The sequence below is a fragment of the Erinaceus europaeus genome, chromosome 14 (genome assembly GCF_950295315.1).
Source record: "Erinaceus europaeus chromosome 14, mEriEur2.1, whole genome shotgun sequence".
Taxonomy (NCBI): domain Eukaryota; kingdom Metazoa; phylum Chordata; class Mammalia; order Eulipotyphla; family Erinaceidae; genus Erinaceus; species Erinaceus europaeus.
In genome coordinates, this window is record NC_080175.1 from 25,715,885 (window position 1) to 25,734,264 (window position 18,380).

The following is an 18,380-nucleotide window of genomic DNA, read 5'->3' on the forward strand; positions in this document are numbered from 1 at the left end:
ACACACACACCCTTACACAACACACACACACACACACACACACACACACACACACACACACACTCTCACCCACCACCCTCTGCCCAAATTTTTATACCAGTAAGGTTCTGGCTTCATCTCTGACCACATCAGACTGCCCCTTCTGTCCATTCGAGACAGGCTTCCACTTGGACCTGGGTCTTTACTACATTAGTCCGGCAGTGCTTCTTTGCTTCCTATCTCTGGTCCAGTCACCCCATCCAAGCTCTTGGTGTGGTGGGGTTACTTTCACGAGCCACTGGAGGAGTTTCTCTCCCCTCTAGACAACAGGTCCAGTGGCGCCTGGCCAGAACCTGTCTCCTCAACATATCTGGCTAACAGCCCCCACTGACAAGGCATGTGGAACACACCATTTGTGTCTTTTCTCCTGATTCTTGCCCAGTGCATCAAATGTAAACAGGGGTATCAAACAAAAACCATGACACCTGGGGTGCAGGAAAAGTTTATTGGTGCCGACCCAGAATTAGCTCTTGCTACAATTTCTGGGCCCTGATTTTTAGCCACATTTCTCTTTTATACACAAATAAAGGTTAGCTAATGATTCACAATTAGGTATAAATGGACTAAGACTTGGGCAGAGATAATAAAAGGCTTAAAGCTATCAGGGTTTTCACAAACACCAGAAGATGGAGGGAGGGTTAAGCCTGGAATTTATAGATGTCCTGAAACCTTGGTACAAATATTAGCAATTAATTTTATACATTACTTCACTCTATCATTAAAATAAAATAAAATAAATAAGATGTTTTTAATTGGTTATGTTCATGTGATGGTACACCCACAAGCATGTCATGATGTTTAAGGATCTGGGTTCAGGCTCCCAGCCCCCACCTGCAGGGAGGAGCTTCCTGAGCAGTGAAGCAAGTGCTGCAAGTCCTCCACACACAACTGTTTCTCTTTCCATCTCAATTTCTTTCTATCTTATTAAATAAAGGGGAAAAAAAGAGGAAAATGACTGCCAGCATTGGGATTCATCATGCAGGTCCCAAGTCCCAGAGGCATGGTGGTAATTTTAAAAAACTAGAGATAAAATTAGTATGTAACAGCAATTTCACTTCTAGGGATTATCAAAAAAATAAGAAGAAGAAGGAGAGAGAGAGAAGGTAAAAGAAAAGAAAAAGAAAGATAAAGTAGAAAACAATAGCCAGGAGAACTTACCCCCGGGAAATACTCACATTATATTGCTTGAGTACCCACGTTTGAATTCTGGCACTATATAGAGTACCATAGACAGCACTAGAGGGAAGTTCACTTACAGTGGAGCAGCAATGTGGTGACTCTCCTTCTCTCTGTGTTCCTTTCTCTCTATCTGAATTGAAGAGAATGAAAAAGTCTGCTTTGGGGGTAGTGGAATCACCCATTCATAATACCTCAGCTATGCAAAACAGACAAACAAATAGCACATGTACATCCATGGTCATAGCAGCATTATTTATAGCAGAAGAAAAGTAAACAACCAAACTGTCCTGATCTGGAGAGTGGCTGAACAAGACATGGTGTATTATGTAAAAGAATATGGTCAGTCCTTAGATCTCGAATAGATCCCTCTCTCCATTGTTACTGGTGATCTCTATCAGGAACAACATAGTAGACACCTTTGTGGGCCCCCATAGGACCTTGCCCTCAACTTGGATCAATAATGGTAGAGAATGTTCCATCCTCTGAAGGGAGGCTAGACAGCATACTGCTATACCTGAGGAAGATAAGTTCTGAAATCGGGGCAGCTTGGAAGGTTCCTACTCATGACCACAGAATATGAGCTCAGATCTAGAGGGATGCAGAGGGCACATAGGCTCCTAAGCTGAATATGGGCCCCAGATCAGATTAAATTGAAGGGGTTTACAGTCAACAATATTTATACACCTTTCCCATATTTGGGAGCTACTCTCTTCCCTGATCCAGCTTTCTGGTCCTTTTTCCAGCCATGACATCACCTCTCCAGACAATAACTTGGATCCACCTGCATATCAGACGTCAGGCTCAGGAAAAAAAAAAACTAGTATAGTCATGGGCTCTTTGGAATATAACTAAAATAGGACTACTAACTATCTACAAAATGGAGAGACCCCAACTCTTCATCTGAACTATTCCAGCATTTAGGTTCAAGATTAGTCAGCAATTTGTTTGTCTCTATATGTTAACTCTCTTTTCAGCCACCAGGTTCCAGATGCTAGCATGATGCTGACCAGACTTTCCTGGACAGATGATCCCACCAATGTGTCTTGCAGCCCCACTTCCCCAGAAGCCCACCCCACTAGGGAAAAAGAGAGGCAGGATGAGAGTATAGATCGACCTGTCAACACCCATGTTAAGCAGGGAAGCAATTACAGAAGCCAGACCTTCGACCTTCTGCATCCCACAATGACCTTGGGTGCATATGTCCAGAGGGCTAAAGAATAGGAAAGCTATCAGGGGAGGGCATGGGATACAGAGCTCTGGTGGGAAATTGTGTGGAGTTGTACCTCTCTTATCCTATGGTTTTTGTCAGTGTTTTCTTTCTATAAATAAAAATTTTAAAAAGAATATGGTCAGTCTCAAAAAGGAATGAAGTTCTTGCCCATGCTTATTTCACCCAGAATAATGCTTTGGAGGTTCATCTGTGTTGTCCCATGTGTCAGAATCCTATGCTATGTACATATTGATGTCATAAAATGAGTTTTTAAAAATGCTATGTAAGCAGCCAAGAAAATATAGCTAGAAAATTGCCAAACTTGAATTTCAATCCAAATCTCTAACTTTATCAAAGCACTTAATTCCAGTACTTCACATATTTAGACAGAATGACACACCAGGAGTTAGGACTTCTGTGTTCTTGATGTCACTTGCTATTATGACCTTATCCTGGACTTTAAAGGTCACCTTTACCATGATAGTTAAAATGATAAGTCTGGAAAAGTATCCTTGATAGTCTTTGTTGGTGTAAACCATTCTGACAAACACATTTATCCAATGACTTATATTGCAACATGAAAAGGCTGAATAGCACATTCCAGACGTAGATATCTTCTCTTTCTGGCACACTGTGGATTTACTCACAGGTGGGGAGGACAGACAAGAGAAGCAGCTGAAATTCCTCATGTAGCTGCTTCCTGGGCCATTGCCCTGGACGAGAGCCAGGCCTTGAAGAAATTTGATGGCCCCCTCCTTGTTCTCCTCCAACATTTCATAGAAAGAGCTTGAACCTGGCTTTACTCCACGATAAATTTCCACAAGGCAATAGATAATACAAAGTCAAGGTGAAGGACAGGAAAGTATTTTAAAAAGTCCTCTCACACCTTAGAGTAGAGCAGGTCCTCTTGCCACAACTTTTGGTACTGCCACCACTATGTGGGAGCTCTGGACACTCCTGCTGCTCGTCCTGGCCTATTACTTGTGGCTCAAGAAGGATCCTAGAGCCAAGTACCCAAAGAGCCTCCCATCCCTGCCTGTGCTGGGCAGCCTGCCCTTCCTCCCCAGACACGGCCAGCCCCACGTGAACTTCTTCAAGCTGCAGGAGAAGTATGGGCCCATCTATTCCTTCCGAATGGGAAGCAAGATGACAGTGATTGTGGGCCACCACCAGCTGGCCAAGGAGGTGCTTCTCAAGAAAGGCAAGGAGTTCTCTGAGAGGCCCAGTATGGTAAGTGGTGTCCACTTCCTTCCTATGCCACCACGAGTGGGCTGGGTCAGCTCTCTATCCAGACTAGGGCAGAATGCCTTTGTAATTCTTCCTCAGCAGACTATCTGTGTGAAATGGGAGATGGAGGGAATAAACCCTAACAACCTACCCACCCTAACTTCTAGGCAGGAAAGCAAAGGAGACACAATCCTGGTATGGAGGGAGGCAGGGAGCAGGGTAGGAGTTGTGACCTGAGGGGGTCAGGGATCCCTCAGTCCAGTCATCTTGGTCCAGAACGGGTGGGATAAGGCTGTCTCTGAGACATGTCTCCTGACTTCAGTGAGACAGAGCACGTGGAGCCCATAGCCCAGTGCCCTGAGCAGTGAGGGCTCCACTAGGAGCCTCTGGGAAGCTGCTTTTCCCATGAAAATGGGGAGAAAGCAACTGTCTCTGTGGGGAGGGGTGAGTAGAGGGAGCCTGGCCCTTGGTGGCTGAAGTTGCTGTTTCCCTGGAGCTGCTCTCAGCTGCTCCAGCTCCCAGGGAGGCTGAGCACAGATATGCTGCAGGGAAGGATGCAGGGGTCCTCCCTGCTGAGAGGTCTGCAGTGTTGCTTAAGGGACAAGGGCATAGGGGTTAGACAGGGCATTGGGGTCTCTGTCCATGAAGATGGACAGGGACTTAAAATGGTGCTGAGAGTGGTGTGCAGACAATGTTAAGGACTAGATTAGAAGTTGTAGCCATGTGACAACTGTCTTGTGATCATTATTACCCTAATGAAATCATTTGAGGGGAAAAAAAAAAAACTAAAAAACTAAAGGGAGATGAGCTGCTGTGCAAACCAGAGCCCAGGGGGAGGCAGAGGTCTGGGCTGAGCTCCAGTCCACAGGTGCCTGCTCCCTGCCTCCAGGACCACCATGGCTCAGAAAACAAGTTCAGCTGCCTGCCTTCCTGGGTCAGAACAATGGCACCAGTGACCCAGAGGTCACCCTGACATAAAATTGGCCCCAGGCCCTGCATTCTAATCCAGATTCTTTCTCCCTGCTCTCTAGAACAGGTGCAGGAGGCCCAGGGCAAAGGCAGGGGAGGCTGTCTAATTGCTATAGTGTCTCTTCTCTCTAAGGTGACCACTGACATCCTGTCTGACAACCAAAAGGGTGTTGCCTTCTCCAATGGTGCCCAGTGGCAGCTGCATCGAAAGCTGGTGCAGGCTTCCTTTGCTCTGTTCAAGGATGGCAGCCAGAGGCTAGAGAAGATCAGTGAGTGTCTACCCTGTCCCTGGGGGTTTGGGGAGGAAATAGGGCCTGGGGAGTGGACAGGGTCTATGGGCTGGGGGAAACAGCTGTGGCTGTTTAAGCTACCCTTTTCCTGCCAGCCCTGTTTATCCGATGCAATATGGTACCTATCTCTCCCTCAGTACATAAGGAAATCAGCTTAATGTGTGATTTCCTGGCTACCCAGAACGGACAGTCCACAGATTTGTCTTTGCCTATCTTCTTGGCTGTGACCAATGTCATCGGCTTGATCTGCTTCAACTGCTCCTACAAGATTGGGGATCCTGAGCTCAAGGTCATAAAGAATTACAATAATGGCATCGTGGAATTTGTGGGCCAGAACAATATGGTGGACATCTACCCCTGCTTGAAGGTAAGTGTTATTTGTGCCCCACATAACCCCTCACCAGGCAGGCTGACAGTGTCCCCAAGTCCTCTTACCCCTCACTATCAAACAACTCCAGACCAGCTGCTCTCTGACCACCTCAGTTCAGAGATACATACCTCTCCTGACTCTCACAGTCTTGCCATGACTTTTGAAATGACAACTGTTGACACATTTAATGAGAGATACTAAGATATTAGGTATTAGAAAAAGAGAGTCCAAGAGACCAGAGCAGACTCTTGGCATAGATGGTTCTGGGTCTGGAAGTGGAGCGGGATTCAGGGACTATGGCTTGCAGATCACGTGTTCTACACTCTGAGATGCTTTCCCACTGGTACCATTTCTTACTAAGCTCCATTTTTATATTTCTGTCATTGATTTGCCAATTGCCATGGGCCAGTCCTGAACACTCAACATGCACTAGCCTTGCATGTTTTATTGTTCTCACCAATGACAGGCTTCAGTCTGCTAAGGAAATTGCCCAAAACTTCACATCATGCATATTTTACTTCTAAAAGTTATGCACAAGGCAGAATGTATCATGTTAACTCTCACTCTTTTTTTTTTTTTTAATTCAGTTCTAGGAAGAAACCAAAGACTTCATGCATACACAGTATCACTGAGTGCCCTCCCAGTGAATTTACAAATTCTAGATACTTGAATAGAGAGAAAGGAGAGAGTAGAGATAGACACAGAGAGTAGAGGGAGAAAGAGAAGGGGGGGAGAGAGAGAGAGAGGAAGAAATGATAGCACCTCTCCACCATCGGTCTCTCTTGGTAGGGTCACTGGGACTCCCATGTGCTTTGGGAATCAAACACAGAAACTAATGCCCCACAGGAAATAACTCCTAACCACTGAGATATCTATGGCAACTTACTCAGTTCATGATATTTGACTGAGTGGGGAAAGGAAACAGAAGACACCCTCTCTACCATTGTGTGGAACTGATTGGTTTGTCAGTTATTTAACCCACTCTTGCTTTCCATTATGGCTGATGTCTGGGGCTATAATAGAAATTCTAAAGAGAGAGAAATCAAGGATCTATTGACATCCAGAATGAGTTTCATAGCTAGAGAATTAAAATAGCAGTGAGGTGGATCTCATATTTCTTTCTTATGTCTAGATTTTCCCCAACAAAAGCCTGGAAATGATGAGAAACTGTGTTAAGATGAGAGATAACTTGCTGAATAGAATTGTTAAAAAATATAAGGTAAGTGCTGAATAGAAGTGAGTATATTTGGTGAAATGTCATAAGAACTGGATTGAGGTCATTTGTACACCAAGCAGAAGGCCTCACACATAGCAGCTGCTCCATAGGCTTGGGATTAACAGCAGCGGGTGTTGGTGATACACCTGATAGAGCACACGTGTTACTATGAAAAGGACCTGGGTTCAGTGGTCCAGGAGGTAGTGCAGTGGATAAAGTGCTGGACTCTCAAGCACGAGGTCCTGAGTTCAGTCCCTGGCAACACATGTGCCAGAGAGATGCCTGGATGTCTGGCTCCTTCTCTTTCTCCTCCTGTCTCTCTAATTAAAAAGAAAAGAAAAGAGGAGAAAAGAAAAGAAAAGGAAGGAAAAGGAAAGAAAAGAAAAGCCTAGGTTCAAGACCCTGGTCCCCACCTGCAGGGAGGAAGCTTCATGAGCCATGAAACAGAACTGCAGGTGCTCTATCTATCTCTTTCTCTCTCTCTCCCTCTCTATCTCCCCCAATACTATCATTTTCTTTATTTTAAAAAAATTAGGGTTACATTGTTATGTTGAAAACTGAGAAACATTATGCATGTACAAACTATTGTATTTACTGTCAAATGTAAAACATTAATCCCCCAATAAAGAAATTTTTTTAAAAGTTGAGTGCACATGTTTCAACGTGCAAGGACCAGGTTTTAAGCCCCTGGTCCCCACCTTCAGGGGGAAAGCTTTTCGAGCGGTGAAACAGTGCCCTATCTCTCCACCCTCTCTATTTCTGACTGTCTCTATTCACTAAATAAAGATAATAAAAACTTAAAGAAAAAATATAAAAAATAAAAAGAATTTTTTATTGGGGGACTAATGGTTTACAGTAGACAATAAATACAGATACTGGTAAATGTATAAAATTTCTCATTTTTCTGCAACACATTTAATCCCCTGCCTAAGTTCTCTGCCGCCATCATGTAACAGGACCTCAAAGCAACCCTTAGTCCCAGAGTCCTTTACTTTGGTGCAATACACCAAATCCAGTTCAAGTTCTGTTTCGTGTTTCCCTTATGTCTATGAGTGAGATCATCCCATATTCATCCTTCTCTTTCTAGCTTATCTCACTTAAGACAATTCCTCCAAGCTTCATCCTAGTTGAAGTGAAGATGGTAAATTCATTATTTTAAATAGCTGAGTAGTATTTTAAGTAGCTATGCAAATATACCATAAGTTTCTCAGTCACTCATCTGTTGTTGGACACCTAGTCTGCTTCCAGGTTTTGGCTATTACAAATTGTGCTGCTATGAACATATATATTCACAGATCTTTTTGGATGGGTGTCTGTGATTCCTTAAGATATATCTCCAGGAAGGAAATTGCTGGGTCATTTCTAGCCTTCTGAGAGTTCTCCAGACTGCTCTCTATAGAGGTTAGACCAACTTACATTCCCACCAGCAGTGCAGGAGGGTTCCTTTGTCCCCACAATCTCTCCAACACTTGTTGCTATTGTTTGTGATGAATGACATTCTCCAGGAGTGAAGTGGTATCTTATTGTTGTCTTTATTTGCATTTCTGTGACAACCAATGATTTGGAGCTCTCATCTTTTTTCTCCTGTTCTATAAAGAAGAGAAAAGGAAAGGAAAGGAAAGGAAAGGAAAGGAAAGGAAAGGAAAGGAAAGGAAAGGAAAGGAAAGGAAAGGAAAGGAAAGAAAAGGCAAGGGAAGGGAAGGGAAGGGAAGGGAAGGGAAGGGAAGGGAAGGGAAGGAAAGGAAAGGAAAGGAAAGGAAAGGGAAGGGAAGGGAAGGGAAGGGAAGGAAAGGAAAGGAAAGGAAAGGAAAGGAAAGGAAAGGAAAGGAAAGGAAAGGAAAGGAAAGGAAAGGAAAGGAAAGGAAAGGAAAGGAAAGGAAAGGAAAGGAAAGGAAAGGAAAGGAAAGAAAAGGCAAGGGAAGGGAAGGGAAGGGAAGGAAAGGAAAGGAAAGGAAAGGAAAGGAAAGGAAAGGAAAGAAAAGGCAAGGGAAGGGAAGGGAAGGGAAGGGAAGGGAAGGGAAGGGAAGGAAAGGGAAGGAAAGGGAAGGAAAGGAAAGGAAAAGAAAGGAAAGGACCACTGGAGTGGTGCATTCACAATGCAGGCAATAACCATAGTGGCAGAAAGGAAGAACGAAAGAGAGAGGGAGAAAGAAAGAAAGAAAGAAAGTAAGAAGGAAGGAAGGAAGGCAGCAATGGGATAACAAAGGAATGAGTGTGAAGCAATGTGAATTGAAAGGGGTGCCAAAAGGGATCCATCCACCCATTTCCTATAGTGAATAGGGTGCCCTGCTGCCCCTTCCCTCCACAAACTAAACTCCTTCCATTCTAACTTTCCTCCATTCATTCACTTGGAGTGGAGGAATCCTAGGAAGTTACATTCTGGCATGGAGTAGGAAATGTGTAGCACACAGGGCTCCTTCAAGATCACTGTCTTCAATTTCCCCCAACTAGGAGAACTTCAGCAGTGACTCCATCACTAATTTGTTGGACATAATGGTCCAAGCCAGGATGAACTCCGAAAAGGACGGTGCTGACCAAAATGAGAACTTAAAGATGCTTTCAGATAGACACATTCTCTCCACCATAGGTGACATCTTTGGGGCAGGAGTGGAGACCACCACCACTGTGGTACAGTGGACAGTGGCCTTCCTGCTACACAACCCTCAGGTGGGTGTCTCCCTATTCCAACTTTTACCAATTACCCTGGACCCTGAACTGTCTCACCTCTGGCCACAGAGATAAAGGCAAAACTCTCAGACTTACTATGCATGAAGACTGACTGCCCCATCTTAGCCCAAGCAACAGTTGACTGGCCCTAAAGAGGAGCTGGCCCCTGTTTTGGGAGTCTGACACAGATGTCAGAGCTAGTGCTGAAAAGGGTCTGGGTCAGCTCTTCTATCAGTTCCTGATGTATACATTGCTCAGTCGTAAGCCCACTGAGCTGTGTACCCTGTCATTGTTCTTAGCTAAAGAAGAGGATCCAGGAGGAGATTGACCAGAATATAGGCTTCAGCCGAACACCAAATATCAAGGACCGGAACCACGTCATCCTGCTGGAAGCCACCATCAGAGAGGTGCTGCGCATCAGACCTGTGGCTCCTTTGCTCATCCCCCACAAGGCCACTGTTGACACCAGGTGAGCCTGCTCCCCAGATATCAGATTTCATGAGAATTCAGGTTTGCTGGCTGGCCCATAAATCCTTACTCCACAGCCCTACTCTGAGTTGGCTAATCAACTTAGACTCAACCATTAGCTGGCAATCATCCTTAGTAATTGCTTTGTGATAGGCAGAAGAGATTGCATAATGGTTATACAAATAGACTCTCATGCCTGAGCTCTGAAGTCCCAGGTTCAACCTACTACACCACCATAAGCCAAAGCTGAGCAGTGTTTTGGTAAAAATAAATAATAATAACAATAAAATTAAAATAATTGCCTTGTGAACACTGTGTTTATGACCCAGTACAACCAGTGACTAAGCCACAGATGTGCCTCACCCCCCTCAGAAGTTGCCTGCTGTCCTGGAGACATGTGATCAGGGATCAAACATGAGGTGCAATATTTCCCATGCATGTACATAAGCACCAGCTCAGTATGCAGACCTTGTCCCAGACAGTCATAATGTCACAGTGTTCAGTGCTGATGCAGAAATACTGCTGAGGAGAGAGGGCTGGATTCAGATTCCATCTGCCAGAAGCTAAGGACAAGATGGAGGAGGGGGAATGAGGGAGCAAAGAGACCTGCTTCCCCAAGGGGGTGAACTGTGAAGGCTTGGGGTGGGGCAGATAGAGAACAAGACTGCAGTCCCCTTTCTTCTCCCTCTCTGGGCAGCATTGGTGACCTTGCCATTGACAAGGACACAGAGGTTATCGTCAATTTGTGGGCGCTTCATCACAGTGAGAAGGAGTGGCACCAGCCTGACAAGTTCATGCCCGGTGAGTCCCTCTTCTGTCCTGCTCGCAGACCATCAGCCAGCAGCCCTCAGGCTCCTCTAAGAGACGTTAGCTCCTGCTCTGGCAAGGCTCTTTCAAGCTTGCTATGGGAAAGTTCCAACTGGAGTTGGAACCATGTGAACCTGTTGACACACCTATCCTCCTCTAGACTTAGTAAAAATCAATGCCTTGTTTTTCTGTCTCCTTCAATCAACTACCAGTCTCCTCTAAGAAGCCCTCCAGGTCTCTGTCCTCTGTGCATCAATCCTCTCCCTGGATGGTGCCATGTTCATCTGCTAATACCACCTCTTGCCATCCTCACTGACTATCCCTTTCCTCTAGTGAGTAAGGGCTATTGAGAGCATAGCTGTGTGTCTCTTATGGAGGGAATTCTGCCACTAAAGCTGCCCTGAACAGCCAGGGACTCTGCATGCAAGGCTTCATTACCCAACTTCCTCCTGCCCTGACCCCTGACTGCAGCCTCCCCATGTCCACAGAGCGCTTCTTGGACCCAGAAAGGAAGCATCTCATCACACCCTCCATGAGCTACCTTCCTTTTGGAGCTGGTCCCCGTACTTGCTTAGGTGAGAACCTGGCCCGCCAGGAGCTCTTCCTCTTCATGGCCTGGCTGCTGCAGAGGTTCGACCTGGAGGTCCCGGATGATGGACAGCTTCCCTGCTTGGAAGGCATCGCCAAGGTGGTTTTACTGATTAAACCTTTCAAAGTGAAGATCAAGGTTCGCCAGGCCTGGAGGGAGGCCCAGGCTGACAGGAGCACCTAGAGGGCTTCCTCACACCTGTCTCCACCCCAGGAAGCCTTACAACATGCTTCAGAGAGGCTATCCCCCCCCCTCCTTCCCTTCCCCTCTCCTGGCCCATCTGCCTTCTACCAGCCTGCAGCCTGGCATCTGTGGGCATGAATAACCCAGCACACTTTGCATTGAACCCCAGTTCTGCCTATGTGTCTCTGTACCTGGACACTCAGCCTCCCCGGGCTTGTGAAGCTCATTCGAGTAAGGGCTGACAAATAAAGATAGATTGCAGAGAGTCCTTGGAGCCCTGGCATCAACTATCCCGATGGTGAGGTGAGAATACTGAGGTGGGGAAGCCATGGTGACAAGGGGTTGATCAGGCAGCTTGAGCACCTGGGGCAGGTGTCCTGTGCTGGGGGAGCACAGGTGAGAAGACCTCTAGCAGGGAAGGTCAGTGTGGCTGGAGCAGAGCCAGTGAGGGGACAGTGGGTGTGGGTTACATCAGATCTGTGCAAGGAGCAGGAGTTCAGCCTCTTATCCATATGTGTCCTCAGTGCACTGAGGGTTTAAACATGTAAGATAAAAGTCTAGTTTATACTTGAATTATCATTCCAGCTGCTGATTCAGTCATTCTATAGAGAATGTGGGTGGCTGCTGTGTTAATCCAAGATAGTGTGTTGATGGTGCCAAAACCGTCTATACTAACAGAGATGAGAGATTCTAGGGAATGAGTTTACGAGTTTCTATTTTGAAAGCACAGCAAACCCCCCCCATTGTCTTAACCCCAGTAAACATCACTACCTGAACCTCAAAGCTTTGGATGGGAGAGCATGTGACTCCACAGTCGTGACCTGCCACCACCTCGCCCTCCCATCTGGGCTCTTTCTTGTCCCAGTAGGGCATCACACTGGCCAGAAATGGTTTTTTCAGCCTCATTGATGAAGCAACTCATTCTCATAACTCCAGATAGCTGTCTATACTTCAGTGGAATAAAGAGTCATGATTTCTTAAAACTTAAAACTGGCATCTTTAAACTTTGGTCTCTGGTCAATCTATATGGTGTCCTGAGGTGCCACTGGGGAGAAATGTCCCTTGCCCTTTAGCTCAGAGACTTTATCTCTAGCTCCCTGGCACCAACAAATCACAGTCCAATTACCTATGACCCAGCCCTTCCTCTGTACTACACCATAGTTTTGGAAGGTCAGAGATGCAAGGCTAAGAACTGTCTGATTCATTTTTTTCTTTTTTTCTTTTTAAATTTTATCTCCAGGGTTATCACTGGGACTCAGTGCCTACACTAAGAATCCACTGCTCCTTTGGTCTTTTTTTTTTTAGAGGAAGAGAGAAAGATAGTTGCAGATCTGCTTCACCTGTTGTGAAGCAACCACCCCCCAGCTCCCACAGGTGGGGTAACCAACGCCCGAACTGGAGTCCTTGTACTATGTACGCCTGAACCGGTGTACCACCACCCGACCCCCCTTGACTACTTTTCTTCATGGTGATGAAAGAGACAAAAGCACACAGCTTTTGACTTTAGCAACACTTACTTCATTTAAAAGGACTTCATTAGTCCAATGCTAGTAGGCTATTCTTGTTTGTCTCCCTCCCTCAGTCCTGCCCCTGGGTCTTGCTGAAAATCATCTGGAAAGGTCTGTGGGCAGCTGTGGCTGAGCCAGTCCCTATTACAAGCAGCCTGGAAATTGCTACCACAGGGTGAGCTAATGGAAAGGGTTCAAATGCAGACTGCTGGGCCAAAAGACAGCTCACCTGGGAGGGTGCAAGCCTTGCTGTGGGCATGTCCTGTGTTGAGCCATAGCACCAGGGCTGCTCAGTAATGTAGTGTCTTGCCTTTATCTACCTACCTACCAGAAATTTTAAAAGGATGACATATTTATTCTGGGGACACTGTAACAACAGTAGCTGGAGACTCCCCTGCCAGAAGATAAACAAATTAAAAACAGTGCTTGTCCCCTCCCTCGTCCAATTTCCTCTCCCCCATCAGTCAGACAATAGACATGAGCTAAGCCACCTCAGCTACCCTCAGCTTGAAGCAGATGACAACAACTGGATGAAAGAGAATTAAGCAACTCAAATTATTGAGCTTTTGAAAGACATTTTGCAGATAGTAATGAAGAGATCAGCCATTAGCAGAAGGCTGTGGTCCTTAAAAAGCAGAGAGAAGGAGCCAGTCTGTGGTGCACCCAGTACACCGCAACGGAGACCATGTTCAGACCCCCAGTCTTCGCCTGCGAGGGTGGGGGCAGCTTCACAAATAGTGAAGCAGTACTGTAGGTGTTTCTCTTTCTCCCTCTCATCTCCCCCTTTCCTCTCAACTTCTGTCTCTATAAAAATGAAAAAGAAAGGGAAAAAAAAAGAGAAAGAAAGGAAGGGCCACCAGGAGTGGTGGATGTGAACAGTTTAGTGATAACCTTGGTGGCAATTAAAGAATAAAATAAAATACAGTAAAAGCAGAGAGGAAGTTTTACTGGGACAGAATCAGCCACACCACACTCCACTAATGAATCAGATTCTTGAGCACAGGGAATGAGACCATGGCCTCACTGTGAAGGTGATCAAGCTGTACAGGGAGGGTGAGGGAGATGAGCGGGCCTCACTGCCTCACTGCCTCACTCCCTCACTCCCTCACTCACATAGCTACTCAGCAGCAGGGCAGAAACAGCCCCAGGGGTCACTCATGCAGGATGAGGGCCAGAGTGTTCTCCTACCACTGAGAGTCCTTGCAGGCAATGACTTCAGGAACTCCCAGTCCTGCCCACAGGGCCCTTCCCTGCAGGGAAGCCCGACTTGCTCCTCAGACTGCCCTTGGGGATCAGTGGATGCTGTCTCCAGAGCACACTGGGAGGCCCAGCTCCTGGCCCTTCTAGATGGCCACCTTGGGCACTGAGCTTTGGTCTCTTGGTGCTGATTCCTCCTGTATCTCCTGGAGAAAAATAAGTGTGTCCCACCCCACCCCCGCCCCCATGGTCAGGGCCCAACCTTCTGTCTCTGGAGGTCAACATTAGGCCCTTTCATCTTCTCTATTAGCACTGACAAGTAGCAGGTCAGATTCACAAGACAGCCAAATCAAATACTCTTAAGTACATGGTGATTTGATTCAGATAAAAAGAAATGTTACCTACTTAGCTCTAAGCTCAGATCTTTGACAAGCTGAAGGGAAGGTCTTACCTAGACTCCACACCTTTCCAACCCCAGACTGCATTCAGCCAGTGGTGGGATGGGAAATAAATGTTGAACCACTGTTTTTCTAGGGGCAGAAGTGGAAACTAGCCCAATGGAAAGTCAATATTTCATTAAAAACTCCCTATACACAGTTCTTTTAAAAAATTGTTTAAACTTTATTTATTTTACTTGATAGAGAAAAGAAAAGTTGAGAGGGAGGGAGGGAGGGAGAGACAGAGACATGCCTGCAGCACTGCTTACTGTTCATAAAGCTTTCTCCCTGCAGGTGGGGACTGGGTGCTTGAACTTGAGTCCTTGTGCATGCATGTAACCAAGTGCACCTCCACTCAGCCCCTCTGTGTACAGATTTTAATGCTGGTTTCCTCTGAGTTCTTTTGGTGATTTTTTTATATTCTTAAAAATGACACAGTACTTCTCCCTGTCCCCCATCGGTTTAACTTACCTTTTATTGTCATTTATAGACTGAGTGAGCACAGATAATATACTTGGCCTTCTTAAACCTTAGTTATTATTGTTGCTGCTATTTTTTAAATTTTTTATTTATTTGGGTAGAGAGAGAGAAATTGAGAAGGGAGAGAGAGAGAGAGAGAGAGAGAGAGGTAGAGAGAGGCTTGCAGCACTGTTTCACTACTTGTGAAACATCCTCCCTGCAGGTGGGGAAAGGGGGCTTGAACCTGGGTCCTTGTGTATTATAATGTGTGCGCTAAACCAGGTGCACCACCATCTGGCCCCTAAACTTCAATTTTCTCATCTGTAGCTCAAGTGGCTTAGGTTTGTTTGTAGTAGTACTATGGCTGACCTTGGCATACATCTGAAGATCAAATGCAGACCTGCATAATAAGTCCAGTGCTTGATAAACACCTGGTTGGTACATGCCTTACTGTGAACGCCACCCAGATTGAAGTGTCACTGAGGGAAGCTCAATGCTAGGTGGGTTCTCTGTCTCTCTTTCTCTCTCTATCTTTCATCAGAGAAGCACAAGGCTTAGTTACCACAAAAACCATACAGAAAGCAGAGGTGCCCCTCCCACTTCTAGGTTCTTCTGTTTCCATTTGTTGGCCAACAGATTTGAGCTATACTATTATCATCTCACAGCAAGATGTCCCCCTTTGGACACTGAACTCAGTCCCTTGGTATTTAACTGATCATGTACCTTCTGGGATAGTAACAAGTGTGAAGGTCCCCAGTGATACCATCCACCTCTTATTCCTGGAGATCAACACTCAGCCCTCTCATCTTCTTCATGCCTCACATCAATGTTCAGAAACTTTATTTTTTTTAAATAAAATATATATATTTATTTATTCCCTTTTGTTACCCTTGCTGTTTTATTGTTGTAGTTATTGTTGTTATTGATGCCATTGTTGTTGGATAGGACAGAGAGAAACAGAGAGAGGAGGGGAAGACAGAGGGGGAGAGAGAAAGATAGACACCTGCAGACCTGCTTCACTGCCTGTGAAGGGACTCCCCCGCAGGTGGGGAGCCAGGGTCTTGAACCAGGATCCTTATGCCGGTTCTTGCGCTTAGCACCACCTGCGCTTAACCTGCTGTGCTACGGCCCAACTCCTGGTCAGAAACTTTCTGAGGCCTGTTTATGGCAGTTTCACTGCGACACACTAAATTGTTAGTGCTTAGACTCCTTAATGCTTTGCAATATAACAGACAGTCTCCCTGCCTGCTTTAATTGTCCATCATCGATTCTACCATTTTAGTTTTGGGCTACTCAGATACTAGCTGAAAGAAAGCAGGCAAGATGTACCACCCAATTTTCCTGTAGTTTTAAAAGAGGACTTTCCCTAGATATGAATAGGACTCCCCAGAATGACCCTAGGCTCCCAGTCAACTAGAAGGAGTGAGGAGTGTAAGTTACACAGCAGTGGGGCACCAGACTTGCATAGCTGAGGTCCCAGGTTCAGCTGCTTCCAGTACTCTGGTCTTTTTGTCTCTCTTTCTCATGAAAAATAAAAAAATAAGAAATAAGGCAGCAACCAACCCACTAGATCTAAGGAGGATGGACACATTCAGCATAGTCTCGATTGGTCTCAACCCACTATAGTCGCCAAAGGGCAAGGTCCATCAGAGAATAGAGGTGTGACAAGTCTTGTCTTATGCAGATGTTATGGAAGACAAGGCCCTCTGCAGCCTCTGCTTAGCCCTTTAGCCAGTACTCTTGGGGTTGGGGGTTTGAAAGGATTTTTATCCTATGATTTTGCCTGCCTGCAGGTGGTCCATAAAGACCCACCTGCTGGTGGGTTCTCTCCCTTCTGGATAGAAGTAAAAGGCTGGGGTCCGGCGGTGGCGCAGTGGGTTAAGCGCACGTGGCACAGAGCACAGGGACCGTCAGTAAGGATCCCGGTTCGAGCCACCGGCTCCCCACCTGCAGGGGAGTCACTTCACAGGCGGTGAAGCAGGTCTGCAGGTGCCTTTCTCTCCCCTCTCTGTCTTCCCCTCCTCTCTCCATTTCTCTCTGTCCTATCCAACAACGAACAACATCAACAATGGTAATAATAATAACCACAACGAGGCTACAACAACAAGGGCAACAAAAGGGGGGAAAAATGGCCTCCAGGAGCAGTGGATTCATGGTGCAGGCACCGAGCCCAGCAATGACTCTGGAGGAAAAAAAAAAAGAAGTAAAAGGCTATTCTTTCCCAGTCTGGGAGTTGGGATTTACACTTCCAGAAAGAGCAAAGTTTAAAAATGGACACAGGGAGCAGCAGATTCGTCATGCCGGCACCAAATCTCAGCAATAATCCTAAACAATCCTGCGCAAATCCCAGCAGTAATCCTGGTGGCAATTAAAAGGAAATATAGAAAAGATTAAAAAAGTACTAGAGAATGACATCATTTAAAAAGGCACAGAGGATTGTGCATGTGTGTAAATGTGTGATATATGAAATACTTTATATAATTTACATGTAACGGTACTATATGTAAATACACCAAAGAATCTTTTTAAGCCTGTCCTTATTTCATCATTCTTTGCACAGCATCTATTCATGTCTTCCTTTCCTTTCATACTTCAAAGTGGTGTGGTGGCGAGGGAGGTGGTACAGTGGTAATACACAGGGCTGTAAGCATGAAGTCTTCAGTTTAATCTCCAACAATGCATATGCCAGAATGATGCACTGATTCTCTCTCATTAATAATAACTAAATCTTTTTTTAAAAAAGATTTTATTTATTTATTAATGAGAAAGATAGGAGGAGAGAAAAAGAACCAGACATCACTCTGGCACATGTGCTGCCAGGGATTGAACTCAGTACCTCATGCTTGAGAGTCGAAAGCTTGAGAGTCCAGACCACAACTAATTTTTTTTTAAGTTGCAGTGTCAATATACAATGGGATACAACTATAAAATTAGAAAATTTAGATATTGGGCAGGGGAGATGGCATAATGGTTCTGCAAATGACTTTCATGCCTGAGGCTCCCAAGTCTCAGGTTCAATCCCCTAATGCACCATTGTAAGCCAGGGCTGAGCAGTGCTCTGGTGCCTCTCTTTGTATCTTTCTCTTACTAAACTAGAACAAATAAAACTGTATTAAGAAAGAAATCTGAGCATCAAAAAGTATGTATTTAAGAATTTCATGATATCAAAACTAGTAGAAATAAGGTAAACAGCTCTAAATGTAAAGATTGTAGATGTGTTTTAATAAGAAAGGTTAAAAAAACACAGATAATTTATTGAGAGAATGGGAGGAAAGGTTATCAAGATCTCAGCTTGAAATTTCACCCTGTATCCCAGCAAAATAAACTCAGAAATCTATATGGTTGTGGCCCAGGCAGTGGTGCATCTGGTTGAGTGCACACATTACCGTCACACAGACCCAGCTTCAGCCCCTCAGTCCCCACCTGTAGGCAAAGCAGCTTATAAGTGGTGAAACATTGCTGTACATGTCTCTTTTTCTCCATCCCTACCTTGTTTCCTCTCAATTTCTCCCTGTCCTATCAAATTTTTAAAAACTATAAAAATAAAATTTAAAAATCTATATGG

The 18,380-nt window shown here is 45.3% G+C and overlaps 1 protein-coding gene across 1 annotated transcript; it reads left to right on the plus strand.

The window, feature by feature from the left end:
- Nucleotides 1-3,289: 3,289 nt before the first annotated feature.
- On the plus strand, nucleotides 3,290-12,204 carry LOC103120296 (steroid 17-alpha-hydroxylase/17,20 lyase). Its single transcript, XM_007530688.2, has 8 exons — nucleotides 3,290-3,658; nucleotides 4,758-4,893; nucleotides 5,052-5,281; nucleotides 6,417-6,503; nucleotides 8,952-9,167; nucleotides 9,467-9,636; nucleotides 10,333-10,436; nucleotides 10,931-12,204. The coding sequence occupies exons 1-8, from the start codon at nucleotides 3,365-3,367 to the stop codon at nucleotides 11,212-11,214; spliced, it is 1,521 nt and encodes a 506-aa protein (XP_007530750.2). The 5' UTR covers nucleotides 3,290-3,364; the 3' UTR covers nucleotides 11,215-12,204.
- Nucleotides 12,205-18,380: the final 6,176 nt, after the last annotated feature.